The following is a 19,652-nucleotide window of genomic DNA, read 5'->3' on the forward strand; positions in this document are numbered from 1 at the left end:
TGGCTAAGAATTTTGTTCAGATGTAAAGGTGTCAGTAGTACTGTTTCTTCGTTCAGTGTACCCACTATTGAACAAGTCAGTTTGATGCCTTGTTTTGGATGATGGCTTCCTTCAATGAATTTAGCAGTCTGAGCCAGTCATCCCCAGGGAGATCAGACCATCATAGGCTTATCTTAGGCCTCCTATTGCCCTGTGATTTATTCTCCTCTGGTTTCCTGCCTGCTTGGAGTCACCCATCAGTGTGCACAACTTTAGTCTCTGACTTGGAAAATTTGTCACTCGTTTCTTGATTATAGGGATGTTCCCAACATGTCCCTAAATCCAAAGGATATGATGCATATTAGACACCCCAGGATTGGATTGGTTGGTACTCAATCTTTTCCCTCTATTTTCCTAGAATCAATGCCAAGGATGGAAAGACTTCAGTTGTGCTCTCTTTTCTTCATTCTGTTACTATTGGCTTTGGTGAGCCTTGACTTGACCAGCTGGGCATGGACTGCCCCTAATTGCATCATAGCAGACAGCTTGCTATTTCCTAACCTTTCCTACTATATCCAGTTCTGTACGTTGGCACCAGGACTGCACCTTTTGGCATCTTGCACGAATGTTAAAGACATGGCTCAGACACTGGAAAGAGTACCCAGAGATACAGAGGTGCTTTGCCTCCAGGGCATGGTTTCTTTTCTGCCAGATAATGCCTTTGATAACTTCCACTCCCTACAACTTCTGAGGCTGCAGTTGGGTACAATTAATATTACTTCTAGGACTTTTCAAGGACTGGACCAGCTACAGTACCTTTTTTTTGAGCATCATGCTCCCTGTTGCCTGAGTCTGTTCCTCCCTCCAAATTGTTTAAAGACTCTCAAATTCCTCCGTAGTCTTTCCTTTCAAGGCTACTGCCTGAATTATAGCCAGAACATCTACTTGCCAACTAGCCTTAAGCATCTAACTCTAAGGAACAGTTGCCTGACAAAGTTGCAAGAACTACAAAGGTTCTTCCCAAGTCTTTTGCTTGGTTCCTCTCCTACATCCAGTACCACACTAGGAGCACCCTTCCTAGAGGTGCTGGATTTATCTTACAACCTTCAGTTGAAGCAGGCAGATGTCAGAGCCCTGCATGGCCTCAAGCTCCTTTCCCTAATATTGGATGGTACCACACTAAGAGCATTTGACCTCACAGGCTCTGGACTGCTCCACTTGGACTTCCTCTCCCTTGTGGGTACAGGTATAGAAAAATTGCCGGGGACTGTCACGGGCTACTCTAAGCTTCGTGCACTTGACCTTGGAAAGAACCAAATACAAAACATCTTGGAGAATGGAGATATCCCAAGTTATAAAGCTCTGGAATTCCTTGGTCTTCATGATAACCACCTGCAATCACTTCCTATCAGGTTCCTACGCACTCTACCCCAACTTCAGAAGCTCAACCTGTCTATGAATAAGTTGGGCCCAACCTTGGAGATTCCAGAAGGAGTGTTTAGCACAAATTTAAGAGTGCTAGATCTATCCCACAATCAGCTATGTGATGTGCCCCATGGAGCCTTTCTTCCACAACTCCAGGAGCTCTGGCTGAGTGGCAATAACATCTCTAGTCTATCCAATGTGAGCATGCAAGGACTGAGGGGTCTGAGGACTCTAGACTTGAGTTGGAATCAAATTAAAGTACTCAAACCAGGCTGGCTCTCTCATCTTTCTGCTCTGACCACCCTGAACCTTCTGGGCACCTACTTAGAGCATATCTCAGGCATACAACTTCAGGGTCCCCAGATGCTGAGACATCTAAAACTGGGTTCTGTTACAATGCTGGACATCTACCCTCCCTGGTTTCCAATGTTGCTCAGCCTAGAAATTCAAGCACAAGCGTGTGTTCAGTTTATGTTTCTCAGTGGAGAGCCATTCTTATTCTTGGAGAACCTTACTTTACAGACCTCCAATGTACTACGGCAACCAGACACAGCCACAATCCATTTTCCCTCCCTGCGTCGCCTCACCTTGCGTGGCTACAGCCTCATAATCTCAACCAGTCAACTACAAAGATTCTTCCCACAACAGCTTCCTCTCCTGGAGCACTTCTCTATCTGGTGTGAAAATGACAATGCAGTAGACCTCAATCTATTTGGGATGCCCAGGCTGCGTGTGCTAGAGTTTGGGTACCTTAACTTTTTCTATGAGTCAAGTACTGTGAAGCTAGAGATGCTACTGAAGGAGGTTCCTCAGTTACAGGCATTGGCACTGAGCCACCTGAATCTCAGAAACCTCTCTGTATCCAGCATTAAGGGATTGCACCACCTCAAACTCCTGCTGCTCAGCTCTGAGTTGTCCCTGGAGATGGACGGCAACCTCCAGGAGTTTATTCCTCAGATGCCTCCATATGTTTATTTCTCAGATGTCACTTTCACCTGCCAGTGTGAAGCTTCCTGGGTGGAGTCTTGGGCTACACAGGCCCCAAACACTTTTGTTTATGGACTGGAGAAATCCATCTGCATGGCCAATACTTCTGACTACTCCAACACTCTACTGTTCTCCTTCCTTGCTACTCACTGTCCGCATGACACTGAGTTTTGGGGTTTTCTCATCAGTTTTACTTTGATACTTTTGTTAACCATTCTTCCTCTGGTTGGTTGTCATAAATGGTCCTGGCTTCATTACCTGCAGACACTCTTGCGTGCTTGTTGGTGGAAATTAGGTGGACATAGACTCAGAGGCCAATTCAATTATGATGTCTTTATATCCTATTGTGAAAAGGACCAAGCCTGGGTGCTGGAAGAACTGGTTCCTGGTTTGGAGAAACCCCCTCCCAAAGGTGAGGGCTTGAGGCTGTGCCTGCCTGCCAGGGACTTTGGGATTGGAAATGACAGGATGGAATCCATGATTGCCAGCATGCACAAAAGCAGATCCATCCTCTGTGTGCTCACAGGCCAGGCCTTAGCAAGTCCCTGGTGCAATCTAGAGTTAAGACTGGCCACTTACCACTTGGTGGCCAGGCCTGGGACAGCTCGCCTCCTACTGCTGTTTCTGGAACCCATTGATAGGCAGAAGCTCCATGGCTACCACCGCCTCTCCCGATGGCTCAAAAAAGAGGACTATTTTGATTTGTCCCAAGGGGAGGTGGACTGGGACACTTTCTGTGAGCAATTAAAGAGACAGCTCAGGAAAGCTGGACAAGAAAGAGAAGATTAAGGGCCATGAGGGATGCTGCTATACAAGATGATCGTTTCCACAGCATAGTGACTGCTCTGTCACCACTAGGGGACATGCTCACCAAGGGGGTGAAATGATATATTTAAAATGATATATTAAATTCCAGTGGGAAAAGATCTTTTAAAACATTGGAAAATAGTCATTCAGAAAACAATTCTGTTATGTGCTAGTTCGTTCTGATACACGATATTGCTCAACACCCACCACACATATACACAGTGGTTCGTGCAATCCTGTGTGCATTTTTTTCCAACATGAATCTGTCCTGTCATTATTAAATGCAAAATATTCACTTGTTTTGTAAAATGCTGTGCAATTCTAGAGGAATGGGTAGGGAATCAATGAGTCATTTTTAAGTTCAAATGGTATTTGAATGTTCAGTAGTCAGTTCCTCTAACTCAAGTTTCTCATACTTACAGAATTTCATTAGTGAGATCTGTTGTTTTAAACCTGTATTATTCATGGGGAAATGAAATCTGAACAGACTAAGTAAGTGACTTACATCTCTGGCTCAGCTCACGCATTATTCATCTTGGATGCCACACCTATTCTTCTGTTCTCCATTTATAATGCACTTTAGCTTCTAACAAATGACCAACATGGGACACACTCGCTTTCTCACAGGTTCAAAAAACTTTGCTAAAATTATAAATTCCAAATAGATGTACAGTAACAAAAATGGAATGTCATGAACTAACTAAATCCCATGTTTCAGGCATGAATGTGACAAGACATTATTACATGAATAAAATTGTCTTGTTTCAGAGGTATTTGATACTATGGCAAAAGACGTCACATAATATTAGCACTATATGACAAAAGGCATATAAGTCCAGATTTGGAAGCTGGCTGTGTACATATATAAAATGGATAAAAATGAAATGTGAAGAAAGAGAAGACTAGGAATGCAAACCATAAAGGGACCTAGAATAGCACTGAAGTTAATGTCACTTCTTTATACTTCTCTACTAGGCTTTAATAACATGTATGATTTTTATGGTAATGAAACATTATCTTTCAAAAATAATAAAACACTTTGGGCCAGCAAGATGGCTTTGCAAGCAGAGACAATTGCCACCAAGCCTGATGATCTGAGTTCAATCCCTAGGATCTACAAGATAGAAGAGACGATCAGCTTCTGCAAACTGTCCTCTGACATCTAAATGCACACCATGGGACGCAGGTCTATACACACACACTAAATAAATAAGTAAATGTAACATAGATTTTAAAACAAATTTTTAAAAATGAGTGCTTTAGCATAGACTAGCTAGTTTTTACTAATTCTCTGCTTTCTGTTGTCATATGAGTATTTTTTACACCTGGATATCAAGATGTTTATAAAGCTGTAATGATTTTTAAAAAGCACTGTGTACATCAAACAGGAATCAAGATCCATATCTATGCACATGTGTGTGACTTCTGACACAAGATCTGTGCATTCATGGTAAAGGGAAGGTTTCTTACTGCCCAACATACTAGGCCAAGTGGATTTTCATGATGGAAATGAATTTTTATCACTATTTCATGTCACATAAAGAAACTAAGCCCAAAAAGATCCATCTTTTAGATATGAAAAATAAGATATTAAACAGTCTAGAAAATAAAGATATTTCCATGGCTTTTGAATTTGAAAAAAAAAAAAAAGAGCTTGCTACAAGGAACTAGATTGATTAAAAAGAAAAGTCACCTATATGGTAGAAAAATATTTAATGTACTTATTTGACAAAAATGTATTACATTCAAAATTCACTTTAATATTATGTGATTGTTTCATATTTACATATATTACATGAATCATATCCAACAACCTCCTTCCAGCCCCAAGCAACCCTACTCCCCACTCACTACCCTTCCAGGTTACTTTAATTCTCATGTAAAAGAGAAATCATGGTACCTGTCTCTGTGTCTGGCAGCTCACAACCATCTGTAACTCCAGTTTGGATATCTGATGCCCTTTCTGGCCCCCACAGGCATTGGGCCTGTATATGCTACAGAGACATACATGCACTCATACACAGAAAATAAAGTGTTTGCTAATTTTAATTGAGTTACTGGTGAATTTGTGAGTCTTCTTAGTTGTTTATAAATTCTAGATATAAGCCCTTTATTAAAAAGTAGATAACAAGATTTTTCACTCATTCTAAGGCTGTGTGTTCATTTTGTCTTTTGTGTTCTTTGTTATGTAGAAATTTTGTAGCTGTGTAATTATTTTTACTATCCATTTGGGATCCCATGCAGAAAATCATTGTGTGAGTAGTCTGAAATGTCTCTCCTAGACTTCTTTCTAGGAGATTCAGACTTTGTGGACATACATTTAGACTTCTGCTCCAATTTGGTTTTGCTTTGTACAGGCTAAGTGGTCTGGGTTAAGTTTAAAGCTGTTCGTCATTTATGTTGAGTTTTGAAGCACCATTTGTTGAAGAGAAAGTCTTCAATACAGGTTTTGTTGGTGCTTTGTTTGTTGTCTGTTTCTTATTTCTTATTTTAGTATCTTTGTTGAATAACAGTTGTCTTTAGACATTACAGGCTTGTTTCTGAGATGCTGGTCCTGTTCCATTGATCTAGGCATCTGTTCTTACACCAGCACTACACTATTTTGGATATAATGGCTATGATAAGTTTTGAAATCCTGTATTGTGATGCCTCTAAATTTGGTTGACATTGCTTTGGCTATTTGTGGTATTTTGTGCCTCCCTATGACTTTTATATGAATTTTAGGGTTTTTCTTTTCTAGTTTTGTAAATAGTATTGTTGGTATTTTGATGGGAATTGCATTAGCTCTGCAACTTGTTTGAAGAGTATGAACAGTTAAATGATATTAATTATGACAAAGCCATTACAGTGTCCATTGATATGTGAAGTCTTTCCATTTTTTGGTGCCTTCTTTAATCTGTTTTGTCACCATTTTGTATTTGTCATTTTAATATGTTTTGTCACCAGTTTGTATTTATAATTGTTATCTTTCACATACTAGATTTATTTCTAGGTATGTCCTGACTGTTATGATTTGGTTGTTTCATGATTTCTTGTTCAGCAAGTATTTTTTGCAATACAGAAAAGCTACTGGTTGGCCTGCTGATTTTGTTGGCTGGGATTTTATTGAAATTTTTATAACTTCTAAGATTTCTTTTGTGAGTATATTTTTTGTTTTTCTGCAATAGAATATCACCTGCAAATATGGAAGATTTTTGTCCTTGAGTTTATTGCATATAAACTTTATGTTAAGTCATGACATTTAATTTAGCCAAGGATTTTTTATCATGAAATGGTGTTAAATGTTATCCAGGATGTTTCACTTACCAATATACAAAATGAACCAGCTGTACATCCATAATGAAACCAGCTTGTCTGGATGCATTCAGCAGGTTGCCAGAGTTCTTCTGGAGTGTCATGCTGAAGATGCTCACACATGTTAATAGAGACGTTGAGCTGGTGGCTTGTCTTCAGTGGCTTTATAGGGTGTTTGAACAGGGCAGCTCTGGTCTCACAGAAGGTGGAAGGCTTCTTCCCTTTCAGGTCTGTGGGGCAGCTTGAGAACTGCCTCTAGTCCTTCTTTACATGTATGGTGGGATCTAGCAGTAAAAGGAGGCTACCCTGAGCTTCTCTTTCTAAGATAATATTGATTTCTTGTTATTTGTTATTTGTTACTGATATATTCAGATGAGTAAAACCACCAGGATCAATTTTTGTGGGCCATTTGTGCCCATAAATTTGTTTATTTCTTATAGATATTCCAATCTGTTCAAATATAGTTCTTCAATAAAATCTCCGTGGAGCTCCTGTGAGTTTCAAGGACATATGCTATAATAATCCATTTCCAATCTCTGATTTTATTTGTTTTTGCTTTCTCTCTTTTGTTCTAGATAGACATGTGCTGTTTGTTTACCTTAGACACTGATTTTTCCATTTGTCTTTTATATCATTCCTTTATACTCATTACTTTATCTGCAGCCCAACTTTCTTCCCTTTTTTTAACCTTTGTATGGTGTAATTTTTTCTTGATTTTCTTAGTTTCTAAGATGAATCATCAGATTGTTCATTTTAAGTTTTCTATTTTTTTTTTTTTTTTTTTTTTTTTGTTTTCACTCTTTGTCATAAATCCTGGGATCCCACAGGTTTTGGTATATTAAGTTTCAATTCTCACTGAAACCTATAAGTTTTTACATCTCTCTTCTGATAGCATACATGATCCAATGTTAATTTAAAGGTATGCTGAAAAGTATCTATTTCAGTGATGTCTAAATGTTTCTCTTGTTGTTATTCTTTTCATTGTCATGATCAGAAAAGAAACAAGTTATAGCTGCAGTGTTTCAAACATGTTAAGATTTATTTTGTAGTCAACTATATGTTGTACTCTAGAGAAAATTTTATTTTTTTTTTTAAGGAGTTCCACATTTTATTTAAGTAATTTGCTGAAATTGAACTCTACATTTTTTTTCCTTGTCTTAACTTTATTTTTTTTTATGCATATAGAGTATTTTTTATTTAATTTTATTTTTTTTATGCATATAGAGTATTTTTTATTTAATTTTATATAACAAAGTCCAATCAAATGAAAACAAACATTTATACACAATATTTGGGAATTTGGGCGTCGTTCTTTCCAAACTACTTCCTGCTGGTAAGGGGCGCTGTCTTGGGGGATTCGAAGAAGATTCAGATATCCTAGCTGTAGTCTGTAGGGCTGTTTTGTCCAGCTGTTTGGAATGTAGGATCAGCTTGTACTCTGTTTCAGGCGGTCTGGTGTGATGAAACCACATTAGTCTGGAAGGAATCCACATCTTTTCATTTTCTGTGGAAACAAAAATAGAAATACTTTTCCCCAGTAACTTGTTCTTCAACTTAAATTTTGGAGTCAAAGCGTTTTTTTTTTTTTTATTATTATTTTACATGTCGATCCCAGTTCCCTCTCCCTCCCTCCCTCCCTCCCCCAAGCCCTCCCTCCCTCCTTCCCTCCCTTTTGCCCTCTCTACCCTCTCCCATGCACTCTAAACACCCTCCCCTCCCAACCCCCCACCACAATACAATATGTAGGGGAATGCCATCCAGTTGGGGTCATGTAGATCTGACAGGTCCTGTGAAGCAGGGACTAGGGCTTCTCTCCTATCTCTAGAATAAGGCAGTTATCCCTCCATGGGGGATATGTTTGCAAAGTCATTTTGTGCACCAGGGATACATCCTGGCTCCACTGTCTGAGGTCTCTTAGACTGCTCAGACCTTCTGGCTGAGACCCATATTCAGGGGGGTCCGAGTCAGACCCCTGTTGGCTTCCCAGCTATCAGTCTAGTGGCCCTTAGCTCCTCCTTGTTCAGGTAAGCTGTCTCTATGTACTTCTACCGCATGGTCTTGTCCTCTCCATCTGCTTCTGGGTTCTAGTTTGACTCAGTGTTTATGTATGGGTGTTTGCTCCTGTTTTCAACAGGCATTAGTTGAGGACTCCATGGAGAAGTTAGTTGTTGATCTCACTCTCCGGGAAGGGCATTTATGATAGCCTTTCCACGGAAGCTGAGATTGTTAGTTGGTAGCAGTCTTGTAGTTCCCTCGACCTTTCTTTGTGTTCAACTTTATCTTCAAACCAATATTGGCTCCCTCTTTTATGTTCTCTCTCTCTCTGTCTCTGTCTCTCTCTCTCTTTCCTATTTTCCATTCCTAACCAGGCTCAATCCTCCTGGTCGCACATGCCTTCCTCTCCTCCCTCTCATTTTCTCCTACTTCTCTCTCCATTAGCTGTCCTCCCCCACTATACCTGAGGTCTGGGGGACTTGTCCCTTCCCAGTTCTGTGAGGGACTTTATATGAATCTCTTAGAATACAACTTGTATCCTAGTTCCTCTGGTGATGTGAATTATAGGCTGGTGATCATTTGATCTAGGTCTAAAATCCATATATGAGTGAGTACATACTGTGTTCCTCTTTTTGTGACTGGGTTACCTCATTCAGGATGGTTTCTTCAAGTGCCATCCACTTGCCTGCGAATTTCAAGATACCATTATTTTTTTCTGCAGAGTAGTATTCCATTGTGTAGATGTGCCACATCTTCATTAACCATTCTTCAATTGAAGGACATCTAGGTTGCTTCCAGGTTCTTGCTATTACAAATAGTGCTGCTATGAACATAGTTGAACAGATGTCTTTGTTGCATGGATGTGAATCCTTTGGGTATATGCCTAAGAGGGGGATTGCCGGGTCCTGTGGTAAACTAATTCCCATTTTCCTGAGGAACCGCCATACTGATCTCCAAAGTGGCTGTATGAGTTTGCACTCCCACCAGCAGTGGAGGAGTGTTCCACTTTCTCCACATCCTCTCCAACATAAGTCGTCACTGGTGTTTCTAATTTTAGCCATTCTGGCAGGGGTAAGATGGTATCTCAAAGTTGTTTTGATTTGCATTTCCCTGATAGCTAAGGATGTGGAGCATTTTCTTAAGTGTCTTTCAGCCTTTTTGATTTCCTCCATTGAGAATTCTTTCTTCAGTTCTGTACCCCATTTTTTAATAGGGTTATTTGGTGTTTTGTTGACTAGTTTCTTGAGTTCTTTGTATATTTTGGAGATCAGCCCTTTGTCGGATATAGGATTAGTGAAAATCTTTTCCCAGTCAGTGGGCTGCCGTTTGGTCTTGTCAACTGTGTCCTTTGCCTTACAGAAGCTTCTAAGTTTGAAGAGGTCCCATTTATTAATTGTTTATTTCAGTGTCTGTGCCCCTGGAGTTATGTTCAAGAAGCGGTCTCCTATACCAATTTGTTCAAGGGTACCTCCTACTTTCTCTTCTAAGAGGTTCAATGTGGCTGGATTGATGTTGAGGTCTTTGATCCATTTGGACTTGAGTTTTGTGCATGGCGACAGACATGGGTCTATCTGCAGTCTTCTACACACCCTCATCCAATTGTGCCAGCACCATTTGTTGAAGATGCTGTCTTTGCCCCATTGTATAATTTTAGCTGTTTTGTCGAAAATCAGGTGTTCATAGGTGCGTGGATTAATATCAGGATTTTCAATTCGATTCCATTGGTCTACCTGTCTATTTTTATGTCAATACCAGGCTGTTTTCAGAACTATAGCTCTGTAGTAGAGCTTAAAGTCAGGAATGGTGATGCCTCCTGATGTTCTTTTATTGTATAGGGTTGTTTTGGCTATCCTGGGTCTTTTGTTTTTCCATATAAAGTTGATTATTATCCTTTCAAGGTCGGTGAAGAATTGTGGTGGGATTTTAATGGGGATTGCATTGAATCTGTAGATTGCTTTTGGTAAGATTGCCATTTTTACTATGTTTATCCTACCTATCCAAGAGCATGGGAGGTCTTTCCATTTTCTGGTATCTTCTTTAATTTCTTTCTTTAGAGTCACAAAGTTCTTATTATATAGATCTTTTACTTGTTTGGTAAGCGTTACACCAAGATACTTTATGTTGCTTGTGGCTATTGTAAAGGGTGATGTTTCTCTGATTTCTTTCTCTGCCTCTTTGTCGTCTGAAAAAAATAGGGCTACTGATTTTTTTGAGTTTATCTTGTATCCTGCTAGTTTGCTGAAGGTGTTTATCAGCTGTAGGAGTTCCCTGGTAGAGTTTATTGGGTCGCTTATGTAAACTATTATATCATCTGCAAATAGAGACAGTTTGACTTCTTCCTTTCCAATTTGGATGCCCTTGATCTCCTTTTGTTGTCTTATAGCATTAGCTAGAACTTCTAGTACGATATTGAAGAGATATGGAGAGAGAGGACAGCCTTGTCTTGTTCCTGATTTTAGAGGAATTGGCTTAAGTTTCTCTCCATTCAGTTTGATGTTGGCAGTTGGTTTGCTGCATATTGCTCTTATTATGTTTAGGTATGTTCCTGTTATCCCTGACCTCTCTCTAATACCTTTATCATGAAAGGGTGTTGAATTTTATCGAAGGCTTTTTCTGCATCTAGGGAGATAATCATATGGTTTTTCTTTTTCAGTTTGTTTATATGGTGGATCACGTTGATAGATTTTCGTATGTTAAACCATCCCTGCAATCCAGGTATGAAGCCTACTTGATCATGGTGGATGATTTCTCTGATGTATTTTTGAATTCGGTTTGCCAGTATTTTATTGAGTATTTTTGCATCGATGTTCATCAGGGATATTGGTCTGTAGTTTTCTTTCTTAGTTGTGTCTTTGTGAGGTTTGGGTACCAAAGTTATTGTGGCCTCATAAAAAGAGATTGGCAATAAACCTTCTGTTTCTATCTTGTGGAACAGTTTGAGGAGTAGTGGTATTAGTTCTTCCTTGAATGTCTGGTAGAATTCTGCACTGAATCCATCTGGCCCTGGACTTTTTTTCGTTTGAAGGCTTTCGATGACTGCTTCTATTTCATTTCGGGTTATAGGTCTATTTAAGTTGTTTGTCTGTTCTTGATTTAATTTTGGTAAGTGATAGTTATCCAGAAACTTGTCCATTTCCTTTGAATTTTCAATTTTTGTGGAATACAGATTTTCGAAGTATGACCTGAAAATTGTCTGGATTTCCTCTGTGTCTGTTGTTATGTTCCCCAGAGAAAATTTTATATTAATGAAAAGAATGTACATTGTTGGAATGTTCCATAAATGCCTGTTAAGGTTTATTGATGCATAGCATAATTTAACTGATACTTCCTGTTGACATCTTTGTCTGTAAGGAAAGTGGAACGCTGGCATTTCCAGCTTTTACCATATTGGAACAAATCTTGGCATTTAGATATAACAAGGTTTAGAGAATTGAGAGTTACATTTGAGGTAAGTATGGACTGATATTCATCGATATTTTTCTTCTTAATAAATTATTCCTTTGCTCAGTATACACAGACCTTTTTTGTTTCTTCTTATTGTTTTGTCACAAAGGCTGTTTTGTCAGATGTTTAAAATTCTGCTTACACGAAATACTGTGTTCTATCCTTTTACTTTCAGAGATGTGTATCTTCACCAATGAAGTAAGTTTCCTGTAGGAAACACATTTTTATTTCTTAAATTCATTCAGTCAGTATGCTTTGGTTTGTTTGCTTGTTGTTAGTTAGTTTGTTTGTTTGAAACAGGGTTTCCTTGGGCCAAGGCTGACTACCATCTTACCCTTAGCCTTTAATCTTGTATCCTGTAACCCTTGGTTCTGCTTCCTCTACCTTCCAAGTTCTGGTATTACAAAAATGCACCAACATACCCAGCTAATGTATATATTTTTAATTAGTGAATTAAAGTTATTTACATTCAGAGATTTGTTTTCATTTTTAGTGAAAAATAATCTAACATAATACATTTGATTTGATCATGTTTTCCCCTCCTCTTCTAAGTGCTGGAACCCTGGTTGCCTTGAACCTGCATAGGTCTTATACATACAGCCAATGACTCTGAGTTCATATGTACATAAATCTGTGGTGTTGGGAAATTATTGTTTCCTTGAAGTTATCCATCACTTCTGGCTCTTAATATATTTCTACTTCCTTTTCCACATAAATCCTTGAGCCTTGAGTAAATGGGTATGATGAAGACATCCCCTTTAGTACTGAGTTCTCCAAAGCCTCTCACCCTCTATACATTGTCAGGTTGGGGGTCTCTTCATTAAGTCCAGTCTGTGAGAAGAGGAAGCTTCTCTAAAGTGGGTTGAATGAAGCACTGATTTAGGGTTAAAACAATATGTCATGAGGAGTCATTTTACTGTTCTGTTCCTATAACACAATAATAGTATTTGATTTTCTCCTAGGCCTGTGGCCAATCTAGTCTCAGGTTCTTAGCCACTTTAGCTGTGTCAGATATGGCTTCCATCTCATGGAGTTGGTCTTGACTCCTATCAAAAAGTGGTTAGTCAAGCCCATGAAATTTCTGCCAATATTACATCAGTGTATCTTGTAATCAGGTCACTTTTATAGATCACATATTTTATAGATAGTTGAAATAAATGATTACTTTTATCCACTGGAATCATTAAAAGTACCTACTAACACCACGTATATTAGTTAGGCAGTAGGGATGAAGATTCTAGATGATCATCAGCTCAATTTCTCCATGTTTGAAGCATAAGTAAGATGTGTCTTCAGCAATAGAACCTTACAGTCAGGATATAGAGTGTAAGGAATAGCCTTAGAAATAGTCTTTGATACCCGCCTCCACCCACAGAAGGAACCCAATTTCCAGTGCCCTCCTCAGAGCCTTCTGAGAACTGGGGACTGTGTGAAGGGCAGCCCGTCCCCATAGCTCATCCAGAAACTGCAGGTGTCCTAGTCCCACCTTCAACCACTGGAGGAGGTAAACTTGGGCCTAACCCTGGCCTTCCCTGCGGGCCCTGCTACTGAAGCCTGGGGCCTGTTCACTCACAGGGGAGCCCATCCAGGCAGACCAGCCTTCTGGTCCTGCCTCCATGCATAGAAGGAGCCTGCCTTCCAGTACCCAGCTCAGAGCCTCCTGAGAACTGGGAACTACACACAGGGTAACCCGACCCATTGGACAAGCCCATCCAGAGTCTGCCAGCATGCTAGTCCCACCCACCCACAGGAAAAGGAGAGCCATCTGAGTACTGGACTTCTTTCACCCAGCAGAAGAGAAACTTGGTTCAGTACCTACTAGGAGAAGGAGAGACCCCACTGGTATGCACTGGAATACAAGATGGGTAGACGACAGTATAAGCACACAGTCAACAACAAAAAGATCAATATGCCACCAGAGTCTAGGGACTCCATACCAGCAAGACCTCAACATCCCAACACAGATGAAACAGAAGAGAACAACTCCTAAAACAACTTCATGAAGATGATAGACACCTCAAAAAGAGGAAATGAGAAAAATCCCTTAAAGAAATGGAAGAAAAGACAAATCAAAGAAAGAATTCAAACAGTGCAAGGTTTGAAAGCTGAAAGGGAGACCAAAAAAAAAAAAAAAACAAGGTCAGAGGGAATGCTGGAAATAGGGGAAATGACCGGGAACTACAGATGAAAGCATAACCAACAGAATACACGAGATGGAAGAGAGAAAGAAAGAATCCCAGGCAATGAAGATACACTAGAGGAAATAAAGTCATCGAACGAAGAAAATCTTAAGTCCAACAAATCACTAACACAAAATATCCAGATAATATGGAACAGTGTGAAAAAAAAATCAAACCTAAGAATATAGGTAGAGAAGAATGTGGAGAAACCCACACAAAGGTACAGAAAATATATTCAACAAAATCATAGAAGAAAACTTTCCCAACCTAAAGAAAGGCATGTGAATGAAAGTAAAAGAAACTTATAGAGCACCACCAAAAAAAAAAAAAAAAAAAAAGTTCCCTCTCCACATAATGATCAAAACAACAAACATACAGAATAAAGAAAGAATATTAAAACAGCAAAGAAAACAGGTCAGGTAACATATAGAGTAAAACCTATCAGAATTATAGCTGATTTCTCCGTAGAAACTCTGAAGAACAGCAGGTCATGGATAGATAATCTACCAACACTAAGAGACCACAGATGCCAGCCCAGACTACTATAGCCAGGAAAGCTTCCAATCACTATAGATGGAGACACCAAGATATTCCATCACAAAAGCAGATTTAATAAAACACTTATAAACTAATCCAGCCCTACAGAAAGTTCTGGAAGGACAACTTCAACCCAACAAAGTTAACTACACCCACAAAAACATAGGCAATAGATAATACCACTTTACCAACAGCCAAAAGAAAATTCAGAATAAATCAACACCCAATACCACCAACAAAAACAAATCCAAAACAAACAAAATTAACAGTCAATGGTCACTAATATCCATCAATATTAATGGTCTTACCTCACCTATAAAAAGATACAGACTAACAGAATGGATATGAAGACAGACTCCATCCTTCTACTGTATACAAGAAACACACCTCAACTTCAAAGACAGATGTTACCTCAGAGTTAAGGGTGGGAAAAAGATTTTCCAATCAAGTGAACCCAAGAAAAGAGCAGGTATAGCAATATTAATATCTAATAAATTAGAATTTAAATTAAAATCAATAAAAAGAGGTGAAGAATGACATTTCCTATTCACCAAAGGAGAAATCCATCAAGATGAAGTCTCGGCTCTGAATATCTGTGCAGCAAATAGAAATGCATCCACATACGTAAAAAAAAAAAAAAAAAGAAAAAAATTACTAAAAGTCAAATTTCACATCTAACCAAGAAGGTATTTGCAATTATTTGCAATGGATACTTCCTAGGAAATGAAAAATCAGTTTTCTCCACCGAGTGTCATTGTATATATGAAACACACTCCAGTAAGGATCACTTTCCCAGGAGTAACTGAGGAACACAAAACAAAACCCATAATTTGGGTGTATTTATGTGTCTGTGTGTGTCAGAGGGGGTGAGAGAGAGAGAGAGACAGGAAGAGAGAGCTTTTGGTAATTTTTCCCCATTGATTTTCTTTCGTTTTCTTTTTTTCCCTAATTGTCTGTTTTGATTTTCAGTTTTTATCTTTTTGTTTGTTTTGCATCTGTGTGAGAGACAGAGCTATATTGAGAAAAATAATATGAAGTCATGTGAGTAGGGAGGTGTAAAAGAACTAGAGAATTTGGGAAATGAAAATAATATGATCAAAATGAACTGAAAAAATTTAATAAAATTTTTGTTAGAAAAATAGGTCATGAATATGAAAACGAGAAGTTGGAGAGTATCAGTCTGTTTGGATGGAAGAAGGAAAGGGGAAATGTTGTAATTATTCAAAATGATTAAGATTAATAAAAAGAAGTGACAGTTCATATTGGCAAGGAAACATTCATTGCTGGTGGGAATACAAACTTGTACAGCTGTTGTAAAATACTTTAATGGGCAAAGATATGTGGCATTTGGATGCCCATCTCAGGGACTCTGCTGAAGAGGCCTCAGCTGGAGAGTGCCAGGCCCAGGATAGATCTGCCTATAGACACAAGGAACATCCTGAGTCCCAGCCTTTGGGATCTTTGACCCCCCCCCCATCGCCAGTCTTCTGCTGGAGCCTGATCGCTGGCCCCCATCGTCTGGTCCCTGCCTGTGGAAAGACCACCTAGAGAGCTTGGACTACCCAGAGCTACAGACATGGAAGCTCTAACCCACATAAGCCCACCAGGGAAGTACCATAAAAAGAGGGAGAGACCCCACCAACACCTACTGGAAGAAGCTATGGGAAGATGGCAATACAAGAAAACACCTAACAACAGAAAGACAAGCATGACACCACCAGAATCTAGAGAATCTACACCAACTAGACCGGAACACAACAAAGCAAATGAAGCAGAAGGGAACAACTTAAAAATTATTCTCATAAAAATGATAGAGGCCCTCAAAATAGATGTGAGAAAATCCCTTAAAGAAATGGAAGAAAAAAACAAAAATGAAAGAAATAAATAAATTTCTTAAGGAAAATAAAGAAAGTACAGAAAACCAAGAAAAAAACAATAAAGCAGGTAAAGGAAATGGTACAAGACTTGAAAACTGAAAGGCAACACAAACCGAAGGAATGCTGGAAATAGAAAAACTGAGCAAACAATAGGAAACTACACACGCAAGCATAACCAACAGAATTCAAGAGAGAATCTCAGACGCAGAAGATAAACTAGAGGAAATAGGTTCATAGACCAAAGAAAATCATAAATCCAACAAATCCTTAACACAAAACATCCAGGAAATGTGGGACACTGTGAAAAGGCCAAACCTAAGAATAAAAGGCATAGAGGAAGGTGAGGAAGCCCAGCTCAAAGATCCTGAAAACATATTCAACAAAATCATAGGGGAAAACTTTCTCAGTCTGAAGAAGGACATGCCCATTAAAGTACAATAAGCATACCAGACCCCAAATAGGCTGGACCAAAGAAAAAAGATCCCTCGACATATAATAATCAAAACAACTAGCATACAGAATAAAGAAAGAATATTAAGAGCAGCAAAGGAAAAAGGCCAGGTAACATATACAGGCAGACCTATCAAAATTACACCTGACTTCTCCAGGGAAACCCTCAAGGCCAGAAGGTCTGGGATAGATGTTCTGCAAGTACTAGGAGTCCACGAATGCCAGGCAGGATACTATACCCAGCAAAATTCTCAATCACTACAGATGGAGAAAACAAGATATTTAATGACAAAGCCAGTTTTCCCAAATACACGTTGACTAATCCAGCCCTCCAGAAAGTTTTGGAAGGAAAACTCCAACCCAAGGAAGTTAACTATGCCCACAAAGATGTAGGCAACAGATCTCACTACACCAGAAACCAAGGGTAAAGCAGGACAAACTAACAAGCATCAACAATCAATGGTCCTTACTCATGCTCAACATAAATGGTCTTAACTCGCCTATAAAAAGACACAGGCTAACAGAATGGATACGAAGACAGAATCCATCCTTCTGCTGCATACAAGAAACACATCTAAGCTTCAAAGATAGACATTACCTCAGGGTAAAGGATTAGGAAAAGAACTTCCAAGCAAATGGAACCAAGAAGCAAGCAGGGTGGCTATCCTAATATCTAACAAGTTAGACTTCAAACCAAAATTAATCAAAAGAGATGAAGATGGTCATTTCGTATTCATTGCAGGAGAAATTCATCAACACAAAGTTTCAGTTCTGAACATCTGTGCCCCAAATACAAAGGCACCCGCATTCATAAAAGAAACGCTACTAAAACACAAAGCTCACATAAACCTCACATACTTATAGTGGGACACTAAACCCACACCACTCTTAACACTAGACAGGACCACAAATCAGAAACTCAACAAAGAAACAAAAGAACTAACAGAAGTTATGTCTCAACTGGGGTTAACAGACATCTATAGAACATCCCATCCAAAAACAAAAGAATATACCTTCTTCTCTGCTCCACATGGAACCTTCTCTAAAATCGACCATGTACTAGGTGGCATAACAAACCTCAACAAATACAAGAGAATAGGAATAGTCCCCTGTATCTTATCAGACCACCATGCTTTAAAATTGGAATTCAACAACAACACAAATAGCACAAAACCTGCAAACTCATGGAAACTGGACAATGTACAATTGTACCATAACTGAGTCAAAGAAGAAATAAAGAAAGAAATTAGGACTTTCTAATATTCAACGAGAATGAGGACACAACATACACGACCTTATGGGACACCTTGAAAGCAGTGCTACGAGGGAAGTTCATTGCACTAAGTGCCCATATGAAGAAAACAGAGGATAGTCACATTAAAGAAGAAACAGCGCAACTAAAAGCCTTAGAACAGAGAGAAGTAAACTCACCCAGTAGGAGTAGAAACCTGGAAATAATCAACTTGAGGGCTGAAATCAACAAAATAGAAACCAGGAAAACAATACAAAAAATCAATGCAACAGATTGATCAAAAACAGATGATTTTTTGAGAAAATCAACAATATAGACAAACCTTTGACCAAATTAATGAAAAAGCAGAGAGAGAACATACAAATTAACAAAATCAGAACTGAAAAGGGGAACATAACAACGGACACAGAGGAAATCCAGATAATTTTCATGTCATACTTTGAAAACCTGTATTCCACAAAAATTGAAAATTAAAAGGACATGGACAAATTTCTGAATAACTATCACCAAAGTTAAAACAAGAACAGACAAACAACTTAAATAGACCTATAACCTGCAATGAAATAGAAGAGGTCATCGAAAGCCTTCCAACCAAAAAAAGTTCAGGGCCAGATGGCTTCAGTGCAGAATTCTACCAGGCACTCAAGGAAGACCTAATACCAATACTCCTCAAATTGTTCCACAAAAATAAAACATAAAGTTCATTGCCAAACTCTTTTTATGAGGCCACAATAACCTTGATACCCAAGCCTCACAAAGACACAACTAAGAAAGAAAACTATAGACCAATTACCCTGATGAACATCGATGGAAAAATACTCAATAAAATACTGGCAAACCGAATTCAAGAATACATCAGAGAAATCATCCACCATGACCAAGTAGGCTTCATTCCTGGATTGCATGGATGGTTTAACATATGAAAATCTGTCAACATGATCCACCATATAAACAAACTGAAAAAGAAAAACCACATGATCATCTCCCTAGATGCTGAAAAAGCCTTTCACAAAATTCAACACCCTTTCATGCTGAAGGTCTTGGAGAGATCAGGGATAACAGGAACATACCTAAATATAATAAAAGCAATATACAGTAAACCAACATACATCAAACTGAATGGAGAGAAGCTTAAGGCAATTCTTCTAAAATCAGGAACAAGACAAGGCTGCCCTCTCTCTCCATATCTCTTCAATACTGTCCTTGAAGTTCTAGCTAAAGCTATAGGACAACAAAAGGAGATCAAGGGGATACAAATTAGAAAGGAAGAAGTCAAACTTTCTCTATTTGCAGATAATATGATAGTTTATAAAAGCAACCAAAAAACTCTAACAGGAAACTCCTACAGCTGATAAACACCTTCAGCAAACTAGCAGGATACAAGGTAAACTCAAAAAAAAAAAAAATCAGTACCCCTACTTTACT

The 19,652-nt window shown here is 38.8% G+C and overlaps 1 protein-coding gene across 1 annotated transcript; it reads left to right on the plus strand.

Moving 5' to 3' along the window:
* The first annotated feature begins 393 nt into the window (after positions 1-393).
* LOC127216237 (toll-like receptor 11) lies at positions 394-3,180 on the plus strand. Its single transcript, XM_051176860.1, has one exon. It carries the CDS (start codon positions 403-405, stop codon positions 3,178-3,180), a length of 2,778 nt encoding a protein of 925 aa, XP_051032817.1. The 5' UTR covers positions 394-402.
* Positions 3,181-19,652: the final 16,472 nt, after the last annotated feature.

Source organism: Phodopus roborovskii, unplaced genomic scaffold (assembly GCF_943737965.1).
Source record: "Phodopus roborovskii unplaced genomic scaffold, PHOROB, whole genome shotgun sequence".
Lineage (NCBI taxonomy): Eukaryota > Metazoa > Chordata > Mammalia > Rodentia > Cricetidae > Phodopus > Phodopus roborovskii.